Source organism: Maylandia zebra, linkage group LG9 (genome assembly GCF_041146795.1).
Source record: "Maylandia zebra isolate NMK-2024a linkage group LG9, Mzebra_GT3a, whole genome shotgun sequence".
Taxonomy (NCBI): Eukaryota; Metazoa; Chordata; class Actinopteri; order Cichliformes; family Cichlidae; genus Maylandia; species Maylandia zebra.
Genome location: NC_135175.1, coordinates 24,344,009 through 24,368,502, shown reverse-complemented (window position 1 = coordinate 24,368,502; position 24,494 = coordinate 24,344,009). Strand labels below are relative to the sequence as shown.

The 24,494-nt window shown below is 41.2% G+C and overlaps 1 protein-coding gene and 1 pseudogene across 5 annotated transcripts in view; one reads left to right on the top strand and one right to left on the bottom strand.

Moving 5' to 3' along the window:
* Positions 1-21,825, top strand: part of myom1b (myomesin 1b) — a 42,458-nt gene extending 20,633 nt beyond the window's left edge. For 2 of the 4 annotated variants that reach the window (XM_076888211.1, XM_012917933.4), the window contains exons 19-38: positions 1,223-1,419; positions 1,509-1,635; positions 2,154-2,338; positions 2,434-2,548; positions 2,629-2,785; positions 2,870-2,976; positions 3,075-3,119; positions 3,215-3,351; positions 3,441-3,585; positions 13,283-13,342; positions 13,616-13,683; positions 13,778-13,891; positions 14,652-14,739; positions 14,829-14,867; positions 14,947-15,052; positions 15,242-15,405; positions 15,641-15,677; positions 15,824-15,846; positions 18,208-18,263; positions 18,374-19,478. In XM_076888211.1, coding sequence (XP_076744326.1) covers positions 1,223-1,419; positions 1,509-1,635; positions 2,154-2,338; positions 2,434-2,548; positions 2,629-2,785; positions 2,870-2,976; positions 3,075-3,119; positions 3,215-3,351; positions 3,441-3,585; positions 13,283-13,342; positions 13,616-13,683; positions 13,778-13,891; positions 14,652-14,739; positions 14,829-14,867; positions 14,947-15,052; positions 15,242-15,405; positions 15,641-15,677; positions 15,824-15,846; positions 18,208-18,263; positions 18,374-18,634 — 2,231 coding nt within the window. In that variant the 3' untranslated portion in view covers positions 18,635-19,478. Of the gene's footprint in view, positions 1-1,222; positions 1,420-1,508; positions 1,636-2,153; positions 2,339-2,433; positions 2,549-2,628; positions 2,786-2,869; positions 2,977-3,074; positions 3,120-3,214; positions 3,352-3,440; positions 3,586-13,282; positions 13,343-13,615; positions 13,684-13,777; positions 13,892-14,343; positions 14,404-14,651; positions 14,740-14,828; positions 14,868-14,946; positions 15,053-15,241; positions 15,406-15,640; positions 15,678-15,823; positions 15,847-18,207; positions 18,264-18,373; positions 19,479-21,158; positions 21,301-21,402 lie in introns of those variants that run through there. The other 2 variants (XM_004546882.5, XM_004546885.5) reach the window with 2 other exon arrangements.
* LOC143420313 (histone H1 pseudogene) lies at positions 4,372-12,639 on the bottom strand (annotated as a pseudogene). The gene is made up of 2 exons (XR_013100138.1): positions 9,085-12,639; positions 4,372-6,189 (listed from the first exon to the last, which is right to left on the bottom strand). The product of XR_013100138.1 is annotated as a histone H1 pseudogene (transcript).
* Positions 21,826-24,494: the final 2,669 nt, after the last annotated feature.

Here is a 24,494-nt window from a genome sequence, read left to right as displayed (position 1 = left end):
GTGACCCAGTAACTGCTGAGGCTCAGGATCACGCTGTGGAGACAGCTGATGAGCCTGACGCCTCGCAGGCACGTAAGTTCTCAGTAGATGGTAATCGGGAGAAAGCGAAGCCCCAGAGAGAGTCAGCAGGTGAGCACCGAGGAAAACCTTTTGTCAAATCCAAATAAAACCACAAAGAAAAGTACAGTTTTTACCCACTTAAGAGCCATAAAAATATATTCTGCCTTGACTTCACATCAGTTTTGTAGGTACAAATAGTAACTTGGCTCTTTTTGAAGGTAAGTCAATCCAATTCACCGCCAAACCTGGGTTTAACTCATGCTTTCTGGCCGCCACCAAAACCCTAACTTATATGTGTAGTGTCAATCACCTCAGGACCTGCCACTCCTCTGATTACCCAGAGCACTTTAACACACAAAGACACCAAAGCAATTCATGGGAGGAGCCCCTTAATCACACCCTGTACTCGAAAAGTGGGTCATCCAACCAAGAGAACACTTGTGACCTGAGACCTTTTTGGGAGTGCACTCTGGACTTAATCAGACACCCACCTCCCAGACGCTTTGACCACATTCTCACTCCTAATCAGGAGAGGGTATAAAGTTCATGTGACTATTTGTACTCGACAGGCTGCTTTATTATCACAGTGTTACTTGATCCTGCTTTTGTGGAGACCTTTGGCTCCCAGTCATTCCTTTAACCTGGTCTCTGAAATCGCTGTGCCCTTTGTTACCAGGAATACAGTGTAACAAGCAACATGTAACTGCACACTTTCTGACTCAGTGTATAAAACAGTGGTTTCTAAATTAGACTAATCTGTATTTATCTTTTGAATCTGGAACTAGAGAAAAATAATTTAATAATCTTACGGCTGCTGACTTCATAGTTAGAGTGCAGACATAACAATTAACTCCCAAAATCTCAATGTCACTGAGCATTAAGGTTACAAATGTGTTGGGTTGGACGAGATGTTGTTACAGCAGGTATTAACCTACAACTGTCTCTGAACCCACTATCCAGTAATCTTTAACATTGTAAGGAGAGTAACTGCTGGTGAGTTCCTGCTGTAAACTGTTTCCAATAATGGGACACTGAAGCTCTTCACAGGGAAAAAAGAGGTGTGGGAATTAAAAGTATCAAATCTTTTGTGGCGCTTCAGTTTCCCATTACGTCAGTTTTCACGCCGAGGTTTTGCCGTATTAATTTGCGATTTGCGTCTCAGCCTCTCCCGCTCCACCCTATGGCATCACCATCCTGGAGTGCGTGCGCGACTCCATGGTGCTGGCCTGGAAACAGCCAACTTTCATCGGAGGCGCTGACATCACCGGTTACTTTGTGGATTACCGTGAGGTCATCGATGGCGTGCCGGGAAAGTGGCACGAGGCCAACATTAAGGCTGTCAGCGAGAGGGCCTACAGGGTGGGTTGATATGAAAAAACACCATCCGAGCCTGAAGTTATATGTGCTGAATGTGCAAGGGGCGAGTGTCTTTGTGTCTTTGTTTCCAGGTGTCCGATCTGAAGGAGAATAAGAAGTACCAGTTTCAGGTGCGAGCAGCCAACATGGCTGGTGTCGGCATCCCGTCGCTGCCCAGTAATACCTTCCTGTGTGAAGAATGGACCATTGCTGTCCCAGGTTGGTTGGGCCACATGTTTCACCAACTGAGAGAATATTTTAATGAACCATTTGATGAACAAAAACAAACAAAAAAAAAACCTCCCAATGCACACTGCTTTATTTTTCTGTCACCGATGTTGCACATAAATACAACTATATCAGAGAAATATGGTAAATGATACAAAAAAAATGAATTATTAGATAATTTGGTAACTTTTAATGTTGAAGAAAGTCACTTTATGTTATAAATATAAGAAAAAATACCAAAACAAATGTTCATCATCCATGAAAATGTCTTAATTGTACATATTTCTCCTGTTTGCCATTTATTCCTGCTGTACCCACAATTTTGTTGTACATGTATAATTACGATAAAGTTCTATTCTATTCTATTCTATTGGAATTGTGAACTGAATATTTACATGTTATAGACACGGTTTCTGACAACACTATCACTTTAGGGATTTACAGAACCTTGAAAGTGACTGAGTAAACAGGATTTGTTATTTAGCCTCAGTCATCTTTCTGGGCTGCAGGACCTCCACATGATCTGCAGATTAGAGAGGCGCGGAACGACTCTCTGGTATTGCTATGGAAACCACCTGTGTACCAGGGCCGCGATCCTGTCAACGGGTTCTATGTTGACATCAAGGAAGCAGATGCACCAGAGGAGGCGTGGAGAGGAGTCAACACCAAAGCCTTAGAAAAGACATATACAAAGGTGCTAATCAGGAGTGCATTTATCTGAGAGATTCCCAAGTTTTAGCAGGATATCACAAATATATTTCAACATTTCTTTCTTTCTTTTTTTTGCAGATTAAGGATCTTAAGGAGGGAGAGAAGTATGTGTTCCGTGTGCGTGCTCAGAATAAAGCTGGAGTAGGAAAAGTCTCAGACGTGACAGAGCCGGTTCCCGCTCTGACCAAACCAGGTGGGATGAAATGATGGAACAAGTGAAGGTGACACTACAAAATTTGAGCAGATGAGATTTTTACCTTCTTGTTTTTTTAGGCACGAAAGAGATAGTCGTAGATGTCGACGACGACGGTGTCATCTCCCTGAACTTTGAATGTGGCAACATGACCCCCGACTCCAAGTTTGTGTGGTCCAAAAACTACGAGGACATCACAGACACCTCCCGCCTGACCACAGAGACCAAGGGAACCAAGTGAGATGGCAACATTTTTAACATTAAGACTATTTGAGCATCCCTCTCACCTCTCATGTCACGAATGCTGTGTTTCCTCTGCAGGTCTAAAGTTGTTTTCAATCGTCCCGGGGAGGAGGACATTGGAGTTTACTCATGTCTTGTCACTCACACTGACGGTGCTTCATCCAGCTACACTCTCTCTGAGGAAGGTGGGTTTGAAAATTGAGAGAAAAGAAGATTTTTCATATTACATGATGTGTTGCTTTTCTCATCTTGAATCCTGAATCTCTTCTTGTTTTCTTTTCAGAGTTAAAGAGGCTGCTGGAGATCAGTCATGACCACAAATTCCCCAGTGAGTGCTTCACATGGTATTTCTGCTTTATTTAGTGGTTTGTCATGAACTGGACGGACTTTCTAACTATTTCTTCATCACTTTCTTTACACCAGTTATTCCTCTGAAGTCAGATCTAGCTGTGGAGCTGCTGGAAAAGGGCCGCGTTCGCTTTTGGCTGCAGGCGGAGAAGATGTCCAATAACGGCAAAGTCGATTATGTTTTCAATGATAATGTTGTCTCTCAGGGGGAGGTCAGTGAGAATCTGCGTTCAGATATTTTACTTGTGTGCTCTACCTGTGTTTTAAAGTAAAAAATTTGCTGCTTTATTTGGGGTGGTAGAAATATAAGATGAACTTTGACAAGAACACCGGTGTGATTGAGATGACCATGGAGTCTCTGACCCCGGCGGATGAGGGCACGTACACCTTCCAGCTGCAGGATGGAAAAGCTACCAACCAGTCCAGCTTGGTACTGATAGGGGATGGTATGTTTATTTAAAAAAAAAAAGAAAAAAGAAAACGTGACTTTTAATTGTGAATGAATGTGTACAGTCAAGGATAAAAAGCTCAGAACGTTATCCATATAAAATAATTTAACACTCTGCCACGCTGGGTATATTTTGATTAGGTTTGATAGAAAGTGGCAACCCTACAAATTAAATTAAATAATATCTCTCATGTGAAACAACCAAAACGATTTTACTTTCAGCAGTAAAGCAGACTGTACCAGAGGCCATTATGGCTCAGGTGGTGGATGGTTTGATACCTGCTCCTTCCAGTCTGTCTGCAAGCATTATTAAATAAGTGTCCTAAGGCCAGATATTGAATCCCAATTAGTCCTCTTCATGTTTCTCATTGGCATGATCACTTAAATATGGTTAAAGTGGCTTTTAGTAGGAAGCACAAAACCAAATTCTGACCCTACCATCAGAATGTTGCACCAGAAATTGATACATAACAAACCAACAGTGTTTTTCCAATCTTCTGTTGTCCAGATTTGGTGAGGCCGTGCAAACTGTAGCCTTAGTTTCTTGTTCTTAGCAGAGAGGAGTGGCACATCTTCTACTGTAGCCCATCTGCTTCAAGACTGGACGCGTTGTGTGTTCTGAGATGCTCTTTTGCGTACCTTGGTCATAACAAATAGTTATTGGTAAAAGGACTTATATAGTGCTTTTCTATTATAGTTGAGTGTTAGGTTTGTAGCATAAACCTATTCGCTGGAACGTTAAGACAATATAATTACACTGCAAGCAAGACACAAGTAGGCAAACTTCTTCATGGTACTCGTGCACGGGAGAGAACCGGACAGGCACCGTTCCTTCGCTTGACCCCAGTAGCTCTCGTCCGTTCTCCCATACACTGTCCTTTTATTGAGGTTACATGAATATGCATAGGTTCATTAACATACGACGTCTACATACAAACAAAGAGTACCTTGCCTGTGTGTGTGTGTGTGTGTGTGTGTGTGTGTGTGTGTGTGTGTGTGTGTGTGTGTGTGTGTGTGTGTGGGGACTGCTGATCAAAGGGTCAAACATCCTTGGTCAGGAAGAGGGTAGCCTCCCCCTCACCCTAGATGGTTCATCCTAGATAACACGGTGAGGAAGTCCTGCAGTTCATCTAAACAAAGAGCACTTAGACTAGAACAGACGCAACTACGTTAATCCTACCATAAAATAATAAGACACGGTATGACCTCTCATGCTCCCAAAGTGCTGTCTAATACACACAAAGTTTGCAGACTATCAAGGATCAAAACCTCTACCAATCTACAACTAATTACAAAACTCTAAGCATATATAAGTAAATATTTCTAAGCATAAATGACAATCAACAATACAAATCTAACATTTCCCCCCTTTTTGACCTTTATGCCTGAAAAGTTCCCAGGTATGAATACCTCATGTCTGACAGTTTCAATGCAAACATTTTTATACTCAGCATACGTCAAATCACCCTAAATTACTGAAAGGTACACAGTTCAACAAATGTATTAGCAGTTATCCCATTCCTCATTGATCTCATCTCATGGCAAACTGCATCCTATGAGCAAACAAAGAAATTGTTAATTTAATAGTGAAAATAAGAAGATAACATTTTCAAAAACATCTCAGCTTGGTGGTGCTTCCTCCGGGTGTGCACATCACATGTCTCTCTGCAGAGTGGTTTAAGCTCTGCAGGGTGTCATGAATGTCTCTTCCAGTTGTTTCCATCACTGTCCATAGGACCAGAGTCCAAATGTATGTAGAATAGACATTCAAACATACCAGTTGGTTTTGTTGTTCGTCAACATGGGTCTCAGCTATTTCCAAGCTGCAGACTTCTCAGCACTCTAGTTTTATGGCCTCTTACCAGCCCCCATCACCTGACTTCAGACCTTCGTCTTGTGAGGGGGATATTTATGACTCCTTAATTGTCCACGCTCTGCAGAAAAAGCTCTCTGTGGAAAGGGTGCTGGGTTCCGTCATCTTACTGCTGTTATGATCCCAGCAGCCTTCAGAGTGTCATCGTATGCACAGTACAGTGGCACAGCATTAGATGATGTTCATAGGAAATTGCTGTCATCACCACCATAGCTTCTGGTTCCTGTGCTTTTCACAGAATCATGATGTCATCCTCGAACTCCTTCTGCGCTGTCGATGGAGCTTGGCATGCTCCCCTCATCCCACGAGTTTTCATGTTCCAACGCTGCTGAAGGTTTAAGGCAGAGCACGTCATACACCTTAGTCGTCTTCCTCAGCGTCAATATTGAATCTTTCATTGTATTTAAAATCTTGCTGTGGGAAGTCTCCTCTTGATTTCCTGGAAGCTTAGTAGCACAGCTCTCTGTGTGATGTCTGCTGTGCTGAAGATGATCTCTGATCCTCCTGAAGCCTCTCTCCCATCTTGTGGACGATCCTCTCCTCTATTTTGCAGGCAGTTTCATGGTCCTTGCTGTGGCTCCAAGGTCTGATTTCATGATGGGCCCCAACCAGCTTGATCTTTGACCTCAACCACTGCCTGGTCCTGTCAGCTATGCGCTTCTCACTGGGCCTCTGAAGATTTCTCAGGAGATTACTGCTGCACCTGTATTTCCTTGCTAGGAAGACAAACTATTTGGAGAGCATGTCAACAATCATCAAACCACATTCTTTAGTTCAGTGAACTTCACTTATAGGCCATCAAAGCCTCATCTGAACATGGGTGCACCACTTGCATAGGTTTAATATTTGTAAATAAAACGGCTAATCACACAAATCACTGCAACAATAATAAAAAACATTGTTTAATGTTAATCCTTGGACCCCTCCTCTTGACGCATGGACACACCCATGCGTCAACTCACCAAACCTGGATTCCAGTCTTAAAGAAAAAGATTAGCTAGATCATATCCCAGGCAACATCAGGGCATCTCCTCCCCTGGAGCAGCACCACCCTGGACCCATAATCCTGCAATGAAAATGTTAGTGTGCTTTGCATATTAAGTTCGCTTAACACCTGGCTCTCCCAGGAGCCTGCATACACACCATCATGGCCTGGAAAACAAAATCTGGAAGTAAAATCAAACTTCATACCTGTAAACAATTGTATCATAAGGACAAGAAGCATTCAACATCAGCAAGACAAGTGTCATGTGCAGGTTTTCTCAAATCAGTAAACTACAATTATTTTCATAAGTCGCCTCAGACATGGATCATCCCATGTACTCAGGCAACATTAATGTAATCGGTGACTGCTCTTAAGCAAAGTCACTCCACTTATATATTACTATGGGCTCAAAAGTGGCCAGCTAATGAGCCCATATCAAACTATCCCAGAAACACTGTATCTCTTATTTGTTTTACTCATGTCACTTGTCCGTTTCAGCTGAATCTTCCACAGCATTCTCAAAGAAACTAACATTAGCAATACACATTGACTGTAGTCAGACAGAGGTCAGACACAGGTCAACAGGTTCCAGAGGTGCCATAAAAACACCATAAAGTCAACCCTAGCTGTGGAAAGAAGTAACACCAGTTCTCAACACAGGAAATTTCACACAGGTTATCCACATTATCAAAGTAACCTTCACATTTTCCCATCAACACAATGCAACAGCATCACCACCCATAACCTGTAAACACAGTTTTCCTCACACATAAACCCAGAAATCCTGTAGTAGGAAAAAACATCAACCAGTTGTCCTGGTATAAATCGCATCATCAATTCACATGAAGAACTGGCATGCTGTAAGAAAAGAAAATGCAAATATTAGCGCTTGCGCAGGCGTATGCATACTTTGTCACAGATATCTCTGTGAGCAACTCAAGCCTATGAATAACACACCTGATAAATGCACAGACACAGAAAATGGCATTTAAAAGGTTAAATCATCATGCAACCTCGAGTGTTGCTGTCATCTTTCTGCTCCTGTAAAAGGAAACACATGGGTTCATCTGCACCTTTGTCAGGTGGGGGTTAGCTTCACACAATCATGTTCAGTCAGTCAGTTATTTTAAAATTCTTACTCATTCACTCAGTGGTTCCTTCTTTTGCTAATTGTGGAAATTACCATCGCATTCGTTTCCACGCTCAGCAAAACGACGTTATTTCAAAAAGAAAAATAATTTAGACTGGATTTCCTCGTTGAATCCTTTTTGGGGGGGACTCTCATTTCCTAATTGTCCCAAATAAGTGGCTTCCTCCTGAACCCATTTTAAATGTGGAGAAACTCACTTGCAACAATTTTCTTGACGACGTGTAACGCTTTTAATTCCCGACTTGCAGATCTGCTCAAAGAAAAGAAATTCACAAGCAAAAATCAGTGCTTGTTCAAAAATGAAAAATAAAAAATAACAGAGATTATCAAACCAAACTCTCAGTGCACTGTGAAAGTATCAAAATAAAAAGGCCTTGTTAAGTCATGACACAAACTCCTCATCATCTTCACAACAGGAGAAGAATCATCAGCTAGATTCACTCCAAACCAACCATCAGCTGCACAACACACAACATAACCCTAATGTCATATTAGCTATGAGTTTAATCACCAGGTCTGTGTTCTTCACTCATTTAGGCCACAGATCTATTTTATTCAGTTTTCCTTTTTTCCCTTCATCATAAAACATGTGACATGCTGTCATGCACTTCACAAAAGAAGTTTGTTCTGACGTATTCAGAGTTGTGTATCTAAATACAGGATTCACTCGCACATCAAAGCAGGAAACTCAGTGTTTTAGAGTCTCTACTCAACACACAACAAACTCCAACACATCTCATTCACTCATACTAGAATTCAATCACCTTTCATTAATCTAAAACCGATCAACTAATTTGCATATCAGCTATTAACCCACTAAGTTGACAGGACGACAGAAAAGCATGTTCAAAATAGTATCACAAAAGACAATTTCCCTCATACAGTAAATTACTTATGCTGCCTCAATCAAGCAGGAAGCTTCTCCCAATTTACCATTTTAACACTAAATTTATTGTCTGATCACTGATTTATCAAACCAGGATTTTTTTTTTTTTTTTTTTTTTTTTTTCCCACAAAAGTTAAATTGTTGTCCTGCAACTTGTAGAGTCAATTTTTTTCTTTAGGATAAATTCAGTATTTGATAACAAGTGTCTGCTAAATTGACACTATTGTAACACTGATGAAAGATAACAAGCTAATTTTCATTGCATGGGTTTGTGTTATTAGGCAGGTCTAATGCATGTCTGTGGAGCTGCATCTCCAGCAGAGCATGTTCTTAAAGCTGCCTTTCCTACACATTTCTCTGCTATTATTTAATCATTTCTTAACTAATGTGCTATGAGTCTTCATGAGTCATTTTGTGTTTGGAATTGTTAGTAGGGTTAATGCATGTTCTGCTTGTGTGTGTGTGATTTTGTATATGTTTCTATTTTCGCAATGTTTCAGACTCCGTCTCAATTTTCCAACTTAAGCAGTCAGTTTTCTTTTCCCCAGGTTTGCTAACCCAAATTTTGATTTCCCACATTAAATAATTCCTATGTGTTCTCACCTAGTCTTCTCACTCTGTTGTCCTCTCCCTCTTCAACAGTCCCGGCAGTTCTCCTTCAGCTTTGTCCTGTCTAGTAGCTGAAGTGCTGCTGCTGCCTTCTTGGGCGACTTCTTAGCAGCTGCTGCCGGTTTCTTGGCTTTGGCTGCGGCGGGCTTCTTGGCTTTGCTCTCAGTAGCCTTGTTCATCTTGAAGGATCCGGAGGTCCTGGTGCCCTTGGTCTGCACCAGAGTGCCCTTCGCCACCAGGCTCTTGATGGCGGTCTTGACACGGGCCTTGTTCTTGTCCACATCGTAGCCTCCGGCAGCCAGAGCCTTCTTGAGAGCGGCCACAGACAGGCCGTTGCGCTCCTTGGAAGCGGCCACGGCTTTCACAATCAGCTCGCCCACGCTGAGGCCGACCTTCTTGGGCTTGGAAGTCATCGTCTTCTTCTTCTTGGCCTGAACCTCGGCGCAGGGCGTGTTTATGATGGAGCCTTTCCCACCACAGCGCTGGCACGTTGAACGCATCATGAAGGGTCCATTTCTTTCATGTCGCTAGCCGCATGTGGCTTGCCCGAGTCACTCAGTCCTTTTTGAGCATTTCAACATGCTGCCGCCGCAGACCCTGGCCTCAGATCCAGCAAGTTTAGCGCGCTGATCTCCAAAAAAGTCCCGAAGGCCAGAAAGACGTCAAATAAGTGTCTCGTGCTGAGAACTCAAACAAAAACTCCTCTTCACGCTGCCATCTTGCTCGCCCCTCCGTGAAATTCAACCAATCAGACAGGAAGATGGGTTTGCTTTCTTCTTCTGCTGCTGTTTATCCACATTGCTGCTGCTTTGTTGGGACTTTTTGTGCTCAGGACTTGCTGCTGTCTCTTTATCATGTTATTGCTTTGGAGCTGCATTCCTTATCTTCAGGGAGGAGTGAGCTCGCTTGTGAGGTTGAGAAACACATGGCACTGTAAATAAGTCAGCCAGAAACTTGGCCTGCATGTTTCCAATGATGTTAAACTATAACTTTCTTCCGACTGTTGCATGTGGAAAATTGATACAGGTCTGCTTTTCACCTGAAAGTGACAAACTAAAACATGTTCATTATTATCATCACTGCTTAATCAACACACATCTCTCTCTCTCTCTCTCTCTCTCTGTCTGTGTTTGTGTGAACAATCCTTTCTTAAAAGCAGAAAATGACATTGTAGTTGTTTTTCGGCTGATCAACACAAAACCTTTTTCCTATGATTATTTCTCTTCGTCTACAATGTAGTAATTTGTCTCTTTTTCACTCTTTTTTTTTTTTCTTCACAATAGCTGGTGGTCTGCAAAATCACCGCTCTCACTCACAATCAGAGGCAATCACTTTTGCACAGTGCACAAAAACACTGTGATGTCAGACACATTCACACTCACTTTTTCATCTGCATAAATAAACCATATGGCTGGAGATATGTGCCATGGTGATCCATAAGCATGATCACCAGTTTATTTAATTATTTTTAATCCAACAAAACAAATAAACAAAAACATGATGCTGATGCTACACACACACACGAGTCAAGGTGCAGAAAAACTGCTCATGGAAACGCTGCACACTCTCTGTTTCCCTCTCTTTGAGTAGTTCTCAGACAGCTCTTGATCTGATAATGTGTAGCTTGCTCATCAGCTCAAAAAACAAAAACAAAACTGCAACGCGACATCACACAGTAGTTGCATGCTCTGCCCACAGTGGCAAAGTCTTACACTTACATATTCAACACAGCTTCTCCATCATGTATTTTCAGATGTTTCATACAGGGTTGAGCATATTAGTTGTTTTCACAGGTGTGCTGTATATCTCAACAATGGTTCATAATAAGACGACAGTCTTCCACACAGGTCAAGTGCCTCTATGCACTTCATTAGTTTAAATATTTGCCTATATCACTTCTCCTCACATGTCATTGTACTGAATTTAAGCAACCACAAGTTTAATGTAGGTTACTTTTAACAACTATCCACCTCAATGGTTTGGCACACAGGCTGTTAACATTTTGTGTCAGGAAGGGGTGGGGGGAAAGCCACCCACCAGAGCACAGCTGCTGATGTGGGCTGGCCTTTTCCACACACTCTTCAAGGCTGGTGTGTTTTCTGAAAGCTTCTAACATTTGAATCTCTTCCATTTATAAGCCTGCGATTAACCGCACGGCTCAGGTCCGCGTGAAACCCGCGCGACCGCATTCGCGTGCACCCACGCAGCTGTGGAGCCTTCGCTCTCTCTCTTTTATACATAAATACTTTGTGCTGCCAGGAGCAAAGTCCAGCACAAACGTCTTTCTCCCTCTAACTCACTCTTGGTTGCTTAGAAACCCATGATAACAACAACAGTCGGTGTTACAGACCACGTGTTCTGCTCCGCACACACTCACACAACAACAACAACAAAAACGACGACGACGACAACAATGACAACAACACAAAATAGGCCTACTCCGGACTCACACCGGACCGCTCGGGACCCTGACCCAGTTGTGGGACGCTCACCCACTCGCGCGACAAAACCCAATGAAGGGACGCTCGGGACACACACCCAGGGCGATTTCAAAACCGGACACTCACCGGACGCTTGGGACCCTTGGGCGATTTAACCAAAACTTCTTTTTCGGGACACTAACCCAGTTATCGCTCCACAAAGCAGCGAACTTCTCAACGCCTCACAAAATGGCGGAGACTGCACAACGACACGGTTATAGAGTCGGCCTCTTTAAACTTACTTGGCGTTGCTTAGCGTGTAATATCAGCCTGAATCCCGCCGATCGCCATTCATCGAGGAGAAAGACAGACAGCGAATCCACAGGAACTTCCTGGCTGACGTCAGTCTTTCAGCGTGCCTCCCCCCCCTCGGTGAATGCGATCCCAGGGAGCCGGCATCGAAGGACCAATTAATGTTAGGTTTGTAGCATAAACCTATTCGCTGGAACGTTAAGACAATATAATTACACTGCAAGCAAGACACAAGTAGGCAAACTTCTTCATGGTACTCGTGCACGGGAGAGAACCGGACAGGCACCGTTCCTTCGCTTGACCCCAGTAGCTCTCGTCCGTTCTCCCATACACTGTCCTTTTATTGAGGTTACATGAATATGCATAGGTTCATTAACATACGACGTCTACATACAAACAAAGAGTACCTTGCCTGTGTGTGTGTGTGTGTGTGTGTGTGTGTGTGTGTGTGTGTGTGTGTGTGTGTGTGTGTGTGTGTGTGTGTGGGGACTGCTGATCAAAGGGTCAAACATCCTTGGTCAGGAAGAGGGTAGCCTCCCCCTCACCCTAGATGGTTCATCCTAGATAACACGGTGAGGAAGTCCTGCAGTTCATCTAAACAAAGAGCACTTAGACTAGAACAGACGCAACTACGTTAATCCTACCATAAAATAATAAGACACGGTATGACCTCTCATGCTCCCAAAGTGCTGTCTAATACACACAAAGTTTGCAGACTATCAAGGATCAAAACCTCTACCAATCTACAACTAATTACAAAACTCTAAGCATATATAAGTAAATATTTCTAAGCATAAATGACAATCAACAATACAAATCTAACATTGAGGATTAAAAGTGCTATATAAAAACATTTATATAACATACTTATTCGTCCATTGAGGCAAGCACTTTTTTCTAGTGTTTTCTAATTAACATTCACACTCCAATAAATGCATCGGAGAGCAACTCAAGGTTCAGAAGATGAGCCAGGGATCAAACACACAATCTTCTGATTAGCAGATGACCTGCTCTACTTCCTGAGCTGCAGGGTGGCTTTTCTCTTCCGACCTCTAAGATCAAAGTGGCATTATCTCACATCCTAGAGATGGTTGTTTGGGTAAAATCCCACCAGTTTCTGAAAATACTGAGCCACACATTCAAAGTCACTTAAATCATTCTTTTCCATTCTGATGCTTGATTTGAACAAGAGTTTTTCTTAACCATGTCTGCATGCCTAAATGCATTGAGTTGCTGCAATTATTTGATATTTTGATAGAGCAGTTTAACAGGTTTAGCTCATAAAGTGTCTGGTGAGAACTCAACATCTGCAACATATGAACACTAGAGGTCACTGAAACATTTTAGAAATCATGTTGTAATAGCTCCAGCTAAATTCTAATTTCATTTAATTGCACTTAATGGTATCTGTGTTGTTTTAAACCACAATTTATGAAAACTGTCATTTGTGTATTTTTCAGTGTTCAAGCAGCTGCAGAAGGAATCAGAGTTCCAGAGAAAGGAGTATTTCCGAAAACAAGGTAAGCGCCTGAGCACAAGAGTATTTTAATGACTGATGGATCTGTGTTATTCTCAGAGGCTTAATCTTTTTCTTCAACATTTAAAACAGAACAAAAAATATAAAAGCTGACAGTAACTCACACAGAAGATGCTGAAACCAGCAAATTTGGAATTTTTGCTTAAAAGTGATGAAGATTCATTAATCAGATTAACAGCTCTATGAAAATTTTCACAGAATTGAGTTTTCATTATTTGCCCGATTGTCATCATTTTACCTGCGACGTTTGTTCCAGGCCCTCACTTTATCGAGTACTTGAGTTGGGAAGTGACACCAGAATGCTGCGTTGTACTCAAATGCAAGGTGAGCCTGTGTTTTAGAGATTTTACTTGTACATTTTTTTCTTTTTTAATGTAACTGAGCTCTGAAAACATCATCCTGCTGTGCTGGAATTCAGGTGGGCAACATGAAGAAGGAGACCTCTGCACTGTGGCACAAAGACAGACACCAGATCAAAGTGGACGAGCACCTCGGCTTTGCAGAGGGAGTGCTGAAACTGGAAATTGCTCAGGTGAGAGTGTGAGAAAGTGAAGTGTGAATATCCGTATATATGTGTGTATATTTCTGTACTGTATAACCACCTTTGAATTCATTTGCATATATGGCTGTAAATGTGCTGCTCTGTTTCCCTCTGTGTGGATCTTTCTGTCCTTACCTTCCAACAGAGACAGGAATATGTACTATATACATGGAGGGCTGACTGGGCACAGGTGAAAAAAAGTCAAGAGAAAATAAATATTTTCAAAATAAAACAGGAAACAAGCCAGACATTTGAACTGCTCTGTCACAATCTCTGTCTTCTCTTTTCATCTAACCCATCTCTGTCCCTTATCTACTGTATAACTCACGAACCCCTCACATCCCATCGTGTCGTATTGTCTGTAAACGTCTGTCCAATTATGACATGCTTTCCTCACAGGTAATTCAGCATATAAACATGATGTCACATGTGTCCCATTGCAGCGCGACCTCCCCGCAGACACAGCAGACATTGTCGACAGCCCGATCTGGAGAAGACTTAAAGTTGGGATCAGTTATCTGTTGTGACCGTGGGCCAACGGCCACCTCTGGTTTTCCCGTTTTTGCCTGAGAATGCTTTTCTTTTTTTTTCGTAGCTGTTGTTCGCCTCTTATTTTTGCTTTTGCGTCATATACGTGTGCACTGCAGCGCCCCTAGCTGAAGAGAAGCGCTTGCCTTTTTCAGACGAATACGCTTAATTTCCTTTTGCAAAACCTTCCTGAGCTAATTTGCTGTTGCATTTTTGCTGTCAGATTTCCAAGAAGGATGCTGGTGTGTATGAGGTGATTCTGAAGGATGACAGAGGACAGGACACCTCCACCCTGAATCTGACAGACCAAGGTAACTTTGTATGGCAATACAACAATGAAATCAGAAACAAATGCAGCAAATGAACCACTTAGGGTGATAAAATGTGTCTTTTTTTTAAGGTTTCAAAGACTTGATGAATGAAGTTTTCAGTGTTATCGGTAAGAAGAAATATTTAGTCCACAGATGATGTACATATTTAACCCAACACACATTAAATAAGGATGTTTGTCTTTGCAGCCAATTCCTCCACTCCACTGAAGATCACAAGCACAGATGAGGGCATTAGACTCTACACCTTTGTCAGCTACTACAACGACTTGCTCCAAGTCACATGGCACTACAAGTAGGTTCTTGGTTGATTGACATGAACAAAACAAGCAACTTTTAATCAAGTCTATACCTGATGTATATTCAATTTTCAGTTGTGAGTTGTCAGGATTAAACCAAGTGTTCATCTTATCAGACGCTTCTGTGCTTTTGTGTCACAAAGTGGCCTTTAACATATACGTTTTTCATATCGTCTCTCTGACAGGGATTCAGCAATTGCCTTTTCTGACCGCATAAAGAGCGGCGTGGTCGGGGAGCAGCTGTGGCTTCAGATCACAGAGCCCACAGAGAAAGACATGGGCAAATATGCCATCGAGTTCTACGATGGAAAAGGTGGCCTCAGGAGGACCGTTGACCTCTCTGGTCAAGGTGAGTGTCTAAGTGACTTTATAACTGGGCTGATTTCACATCTTAAACTTTTTTCATCTTGCCAGCTTCCAACATGTTTACATGATGTGAAAAGTTTGATTTTCTTTTGTAGGAATTATCACCTCAGTTATCAGTTAGATTTCTTTAACGTGATGTTTTGCAATTATTGTATGCTGTGCGACACAAAGATGTGTCTTGGCCTGTAAAACTGATTCTTACAACTTTTGTTTTACAGCATTTGATGATGCTTTTGCAGAATTCCAGAGACTCAAGTAAGTCATTAACCAGCCTATAACTAACATTTCTTTTCTGTATGTAGCCACAGTCCCAGCAAAGCTTTTCTCATATAAGGAAAAATGATGTAAAGAATGTCACTTGTCATTCTCAACTTTGACCTAATTTGTCATTCTCTCCTCAGAGCTGCTGCTATTGCAGAGAGAAGTAAGTAGTACTCTGTTTACAATAGCTCCACTTCTTTAATATTTGGCCTTTTCAGATCTGATAATGAAGATGCTGAATCTTCATGAAGACGGGTTGCAAATATATTGCTTTTAAATCAGTTTCAAATTATGTAGCTAACTTTACTGTGACTAAAAGTACAACCAGGGCTCAGTAACTTGACTATTAATATGATTTCAGTTCCTCAATTTATTTTCTTCCTCCACTTCCGTTGACTTAAAGTATAACATGTTGTAGAAAGCAAAAATTTTTACATTCCTAGTTAGAGTCATTTGTGTATTTGATTTGTGTCAACTACTTAAACTGAGTTATAGAAGTAACAAAGGATAAGTCACGTGCTGACATGATACAAAGAAACACCCTCTGTCAATTTTAAAAACTCATCTAATCCATAGAAAAGGTCTAAAAATGAGTTAAATGCAACTTTAGATGAACAACAACACATGACATATTACTTAATGCCATTGAAGTAATTCTTTTGTCTATGACTTCATCAGTGCATCACATCGCTGTGGTTATATACTGGTATATGCACAACTCTCTTAAGGTTGGACTTGGACTGGACCACTGCAGCACATTGATATTTTTTCTTATTCAGCTGATCTGTTGTAGATTTGCTGCTGTGCTTGGGATCATTGTCGTGTTGCAAGATTCAATTTCAGCCAAACTTTAGCTGTCAGACAGACGACCTCACATTTGACTCTAGAATACTTCGGTATACAAAGAGTTAGTGGTGGACTCACTGACTGCAAGATGCCCGGTTCCTGTGGGTGGAAAGCAAACTCAAATCATCACCCCTCCACCACTGTGCCGACAGTCGGTATGAGGTGTTGATTATTGCTAAATGTGGCTCTTTGCATTATGACCAAACAATTCTACTTCGGTCTTGTCTATCCAAGGAAGTCTTGTGATTTGTTCAGATCGAACTTGCTCAGCTGTGGTGCCATGTTCCTCTTGGCAATTCTTCAAAACAACCCATAGTCTTAGCCTATAGAGTCTGAGATGCAGCTCTTGAGTTTTCTGGAATATCTCTGAGCATTGCACGGTCTGATCTTACAATGAATTTGGCAATAATCTTGAATGTTTTCTGCTTGTGAATAACCTGTCTCTGTCACGGTTGCCGCTGGCCAACTGTGGGGATGTGAGGAAGGAGGACCCAGGCGCAGAGCTTTGAATGCAAACAGTGGAAAACACAACAATAAATACTCAGTGCGTTCCAGACTCCCGTGACATGTCCTCTTCCCAGTGCCAGTGTTCCTGTCTCCGCTTCTCAGTGTTTGAGCACCCCGTGCTCACTGCCCTCTAGTCTCCACGCTTCTCCTGGGGAAATAACGGGCAGGCAGCTGTAAGACACACGCAATGCGGCAGACTAACCTTACTGACTGGACGAGAGACTAACGTGAAGTCACGCAATGATCCAGCGTCGGCGAGAGCTCCACCACACTCTTACAGTGCGCCCCAGGGTGGCTGTGGCTACAATGTAGCTTGCCATCACCAGTGTGTGAATGTGTGTGTGAATGGGTGGATGACTGAATGTGTAAAGCGCTTTGGGGTCCTTAGGGACTAGTAAAGCGCTATACAAATACAGGCCATTAACCATTAACCATTAAGTAGCTCCTCCGACGGGGCTTCATCAGCTGTGTGATTGTCTTCAGGTGTGGCAAGGCCACACCTACCAGGCCTGAAGGCACCTGTAAACAGGTGCTCCCAGACACACACACACACACACACACACACACACATACCTGCAAGCAGGGAGAATGAAGGACAGCAACACCAAAAACATATAACGTACAAGTCCATAAATGCTCAGGGACCCTGGATTGCTTAGATCCAGGTCCCTGAGAGTCTCACTGTAGAATATACTGTGTTCATTTGAGGTTGTATTTTAAGACCTGCTAAGAACCAGACTGTTTTTATTATGTCCTGATACATAAAACCTGAGAGTGAGAGGGTGTAGCTATTTTCTTTTTATCATGACTATAAACCTCAGTGGGTCAAAGTGAGCTCTATTCTGTGAAGTTTAAATTAACTCCAGTTAGTACTATAGTTTATTCTAAAAACATTAAGAAAAACTCTTTAAAAAAAAAAAAAAAAAAAATCAGAGATTGTAATTTAAAAAGCCAGTTTACCATATTTATTGCAAATTTAAGTCCATTGCAATAAAATTGGAATGTGTTAAAAACAACAAGCAACAGCCCTGAACATGAATACTAACCCGAAGACTGTTCTGAGCCACATAAAGTCTTTCATGTTAGATAAAAACACAGTTTGCGTGCACTGTGTGCAACATGCTTTGTTTTTGAAAATCATTTTTCATTAGTTAATATTGTTACTTTTCAGATCGTGCTCGAGTAGCAGGAGGCCTCCCTGATGTGGTCACCATACAAGAGGGCAAGGTAAACAGTTTTAGCTGAATTCATGTGGTTTGCACGTCTTCAACTAAGAGTCTTAACCTTTACAGTGACTGCCCTGAGTGTAACTGAGTTGTGCCTTATTTTCCATTCAGGCTCTCAATCTCACCTGCAACATTTCGGGCAACCCCGTGCCAGAGGTCACCTGGCTGAAGAACGACAGAGAGATCACGTCTGATGAGCACTGCATCCTGAAGTTCGAGTCGGGCAAGTTCGCCAGTTTCACCATCACCGGCGTGAACACGTCAGACTCGGGCAAGTACAGCATCCTGGTGAAGAACAAGTACGGCACAGAGAGCGGGGACTTCACCGTAAGTGTGTTCATCCCTGAAGAGGCGGGCGGCAAGAAAAAGTAAAAGCGGTCCAAATCTTGTCGTAAATATGTAAAAATGATGCGTACTGGAAAAAGTTAAAAAGAAAAAAAGATTTTAAAAAAAGAGGTGGTGTTTGATGGTTTGTGTAGAAATCAGTCAAATAAACTCCCGAGGTGATGAAACTGAACACCAAAAAAAGTACAAAGAAAAGAGTTACTTAAGATTATGATTAATACTGTATGTGAACATTTGGTCCAATAATTACAAATCTCACTGAAAATCTGAAGCTTATTTGTGGCTGCCACTATGAAAAAATGTCACGGTTAGTGTGGAATGTCTATTAAAAACATAAATGTTTTTACATTTGCTACAAATTATGTGGATTTCCCAGCAAACCTGACAAGACAAGTACTTCAGACTGCGTGCAGCTGTCAGATTTACTGAAACCGTGTCATTAAATTGTGGGAAAAATCTCACAGAGACGGCACAAATTTCAATTCTATCTTTCTCAACCTGCAAGAAATAAACTAGTTAAGACAGATGTGCCGGGGTTTATTCCGATGGTGTGCTTTGGAAGTAAATATAATTTGTAGCAAAACAGTTAAAAATGTGCGTTTCAGTGAAATTTTAAACTTATGTGTGTTCCACTTTATTCACATTCACTCTAAATGTTATCTTCTGCAGAAAACAGTACAAGTCAGCTCACTGTCTACTCACTATTATTTATATAACACACCATTTTCCCCAGCCCATAATTAGTAATTATCCTGGATGTTGATGCAGTGAAAACTGTGAGGTCACTGTTAATACCAACAATAGAGGTTATTGTTTCTCTTCCTTTTCCCATTTTTTGATGAGACTAATAAAAAAAGCATGTATTTCCCCACCTCCTCCACCTTCTGTCTTTCCTTTCTGAGTCGTGTCACTTTGATTTCAATTCTTCACCTTTTACGTTTCACTCTCTTGTTTCAGTCGAGTTGTTCCGTTTTCACTCCCGATCACTATTTCTGTAGAAGTTGGACAGCCTGAAGATCCACCACCAGCATGGACACAACTCACCCCCTTCACTGTAATCCTGATATTTGTTGTAGGACAATCATTTGCCGTATCCTCAGGATAACGTGACACTCTCTTTACAATGAGCACAAAAGAGGGACACGAAAAAAGTATTGTCTTTTTGTCATAGAGCACAAATATCCAGAACATTTCTAATTAGATAAAAGCCATTTTTGCTATTATGTTCTTCAGTCTGAAATGTAATAACAGAACATAAGGGTGTATTTCAGAGCCTAGGGGCCAGATATTTTTCTTATGCATCAGTTGCTGCATGTATAAATACATAACTTTTAGTTTTTAAGTTAGCGCATTATTAAGTTGGTAATGAGATCCTTCTTGCTTCACATTTTGTTTATACTTACCTGAAGTGACAAAACTATTAGTTATACAAGTTTAAATCAAATCTATTTCTACCATATATATATACATAGGCACTATTAAGTCACCAGCTGTATGCCAAATGGTTAAGTATGTTTACCAGTCAATTTTTTAGGTACACAGCTGCTGCAGATTTGTCAGCTGCACATTTATGAAGGAATCTCCCGTTCCACCAGATCCCAATGACGCTTATTAGATTAAGATGTGGTGACCGGGAAGGCCATTTGATTACAGTGAAGTCATCGTCATGATGAAAAAAACAGTTTGAGAAACCTATTTGAACAACTAAAGGGATGGAAATGGTCAGCAACAATACTCGGGTCGGCTGTGTGGGCCTAATTTAGTTAGTGCTAAATCAAAGTGTGCCAAAAAAAATATCCCCCACATCATTACAGAAACAGTAGCAGCAGCCTGAACTGTCTATACAATCAAGGATTAATGCATGGTTTAATGTTATTTAAATCCACTTCAGTTCCTACCAGCCAAATGTTACTGCAGAAATGGAGGTAACATTTTTTCAATGTTCTGTCAATTTTGGTGAACCCATGTGAGCTACAGCTTTAGTTTGATGATGAACATTTGAACAAGCGTACCTAATGAAGCGTCCAGTGAGTGCATATCATATCACATAACCATAAAAAACTTAACAAAGGGTAACTGTATAACTAAGAAATCCTAAGAGATCACAGTTCAACTTGCACCAGAGTTGGACTCATTGAACGTTTCAGCTTGAGAGCATTTTAAAGAGAAAAGATTAAATAATATTTTTGCATCAAATTAAAGACACAATTCTTTGCAATACATCAGCGAATCTCTCATTGCGATCTCTTCTTTCTTTTTTTAGAAAGTTGCAATAATACAAAAACTTTTGTGTTAATGTAAATTAAACTGAGGTGAAGCTGAAATTTAACATTTTGCAAAAACTTTAGTAGCCTAAATAGCTTAATTATGACAGGTTTTATCATTTTCTCTATGAGATGATACTGTTTTAGCCTTCAGCGGTAGGTGTGATCTCACTGAGCTTCATGGGTAAGTAGTTGATTTCACTTTCTGAATGACTGTATGGTGATTAGTTCATGATTGTAGAGCTTTACCACACTGCAATGTCTCCCTTCACTGTGGATGAACTCAGGTGGAGGTCACAGAGGGGACACCTGACTTGGGGGTGACTTCATATTGGACTGATGAAGAGGGAAATGTAGTGTTTGGCTCAAACACACCAAAGGAAAAGATGAAAACCACACTTACTGGAACTAAAATGCAGAAGCGAAAGGGTGAGGAGTTTTCGTTTGTTGTTTAAACACTGGCAAAATTACAGAATGGTGCAATTTTCCCATGACGGGCTGAAATGCTTACTAATAAATATTTCCTTACAGAATCTGTTTCAAAGGCATCGACTGTGAAAAATGTGGAAGACAGAGAGCAGGGCAAAAAAAGCGAGGCACAAAATGCGGGGGACCCTGCAGAAGTTCCTGCTTTAGATTCAGATCAAACTAAAGAGGCAAAAGTAGATTTGATCAACCAAACACTGCCTGTTGACCAATCAGAAGCTTCTGAGCAACCTGCAGACAGTGCAGAGAAGCCTGAAGCAGTGGCTGAGACAACCTGAAATCACTGAATGAATATAAACCCATTATATACTTTGCTGTGGGCTTATCATAACATATTAATAATAACAATATTCCACTTTACACTAAATGAAATGGGATGGTAGTATTTTAATAACCACATACTGTTTTTCAATATGCTGTGTGTATCTTTTTGCTGTATCTGCCTAAATAAAGGAGCTGTTATACTTCTTTGTACTCCATATTGTACTCTTAAGAATATACAGAGTGATGCAGGCTTTCCAGCTTAAAGAGGCGCCTCTCTAGTTTGCACGGACGAATAAAGCAAACATGAGAAATTCTTGTTGTGAAACAGAGCAGAAATGATCCAGATGAACAAGAGTAAAATTTGCAGAGGTCGATTAAGGCAAGGCAAATTTATTTGTATAGCACAATTCAACAACAAGGTGATTCAAAGTGCTTTACAGAGACATTAGAAACAAAAACAAATAAAAAGCATGATTTAAAATTGATTAAAGCAAGCAAACAAACTAACTAAATAACAAACAAACAAAACAGTATATAAAATCAAAACACATAAAATCACAACAGTAGATAAAATCAGTAGTTAAATGTAAGTTTTGAAATTTAAGCTTAAAAGTGTGGATTTGGTGCTTTATTCAAATGCAGCTGAGAATAGGTGAGTCTTCAACCTGGATTTAAATAAACTGAGTGTTTCAGCTGATCTGAGGCTTTCTGGGAGTTTGTTCCAGATATATGGAGCATGAAAGCTGAATGCAGCTTCTCCGTGTCTGGTTCTGACTCTGGGAACTGATAATAAAACCGGATCCAGATGACCTGAGGGATCTGGAAGGTTCATACTGGGTCAGGAGGTCACTGATGTATTTTGGTCCTAAACCATTCAGAGCTTTATAGGCCAGCATCGGAACTTTAAAGTCTATCCTCTGACGGACAGGCAGCCAGTGTAAGGACCTCAGAGCTGGACTGATGTGGTCCACTTTTTTGGTCTTAGTGAGGACTCGAGCAGCAGAGTTCTGAATGAGCTGCAGCTGTCTGACTGATTTTTTAGGTAGACCTGTAAAGATGCTGTTATAGTAATCAAGCCTACTAAAGATGAATGCGTGGACTAGTTTTTCCAGGTCCTGTTGAGACATCAGATCTTTTATCCTTGATATATTCTTAAGGTGATAGTAAGCTGACTTTGTTATTGTCTTAATGTGTTTTTCTAAGTTTAGGTCTGCATCCATCACTACACCCAAATTTCTCGCCTGGTTTGTGGTTTTTAGGTGTATAGACTGTCTCTGGTGACCTGTAATCGTTTTTCTTTGGCACCAAAGACTATTACTTCATAACCAGTCGTTAATTTCCTCAATGCATTTACCAAGAGCCTGTACAGGGCCTTGGTCTCCTGGTGACATTGTGATATATATTTGTGTGTCATCTGCATAGCTATGATAGTTTATTTTGTTGTTCTTTATAATCTGTGCCAGTGGGAGCATGTAGATGTTAAACAGAAGGGGTCCCAAGATGGAACCTTGGGGAACTCCACATGTGATACTTGTCTGCTCAGATGTGAAGTTACCTATTGATACAAAGTATTTCCTGTTTTCTAAGTATGTTTTGAACAAGTTTAGTACAGTTCCTGAAAGACCTGCCCAGTTCTCCAGTCGTTTGAGTAATATGTTGTGGTCAACTGTATCAAATGCTGCACTGAGATCCAGTAAAACTAAGACTGACATTTTTCCACTGTCTGTATTCAGACATATGTCATTAAACACTTTGGTCAGAGCGGTTTCAGTGCTGTGGTTCTGTCTAAAACCTGACTGGAAGGCATCGTAGCAGTTATTCTGTTTTAAGAAGTAACTAAGCTGTTGAGAAACTGCTTTTTCAATGATCTTACTTAAAAATGGGAGATTTGAGATCGGCCTGTAGTTGTTCATTTGTGTCTTGTCAAGATTGTCCTTTTTCAGTATAGGTTTTATTACAGCAGTTTTTAGTGATTCTGGAAACACACCTGATAATAAAGAAAAGTTGACGATCTGTAACAGGTCTGACTCTAAAGTCTTTGAGACCTTTTTGAAAAAACTTGTTGGCAGGACATCTAAACAGCAGGAGGAGGAGTTCAGTTGACCTAAGATGTCCTCCAGGTCTTTGCTGTTAATCGGGTGAAACTGTTTCATGGTGTTTAAACAGTTTTTTGGTGGACACAGTACATATCCCGGATCTGCTGTTGATGTACCAATTGCTTGTCTAATTTTTTGGATTTTTTCTGTGAAGAATTTGGCGAAGTCATTGCAGGCCATGGTTGAATGAAGTTCAGCTGCCACTGGCACAGGAGGGTTTGTTAGCCTGTTTTGGCTTCCCTTCATTGGCTTCCTGTTAAATCCAGAATTGAATTCAAAATCCTGCTCCTCACATACAAGGTCCTAAATAATCAGGCCCCATCGTATCTTAATGACCTTGTAGTACCATATCACCCTATTAGAGCACTTCGCTCTCGCTCTGCAGGCCTACTTGTTGTTCCTAGAGTATTTAAAAGTAGAATGGGAGGGAGAGCCTTCAGTTTTCAGTTTTCAGGCCCCTCTTCTGTGGAACCAGCTTCCAGTTTGGATTCGGGAGACAGACACTATCTCTACTTTTAAGATTAGGCTTAAAGCTTTCCTTTTTGCTAAAGCATATAGTTAGGGCTGGACCAGGTGACCCTGAATCCTCCCTTAGTTATGCTGCAATAGACATAGGCTGCTGGGGGATTCCCATGATGCATTGAGTTTTTCCTTTCCAGTCACCTTTCTCACTCACTATGTATTAACAGACCTCTCTGCATTGAATCATATCTGTTATTAACCTCTGTCTCTCTTCCACAGCATGTCTTTTATCCTGTCTTCCTTCTCTCACCCCAA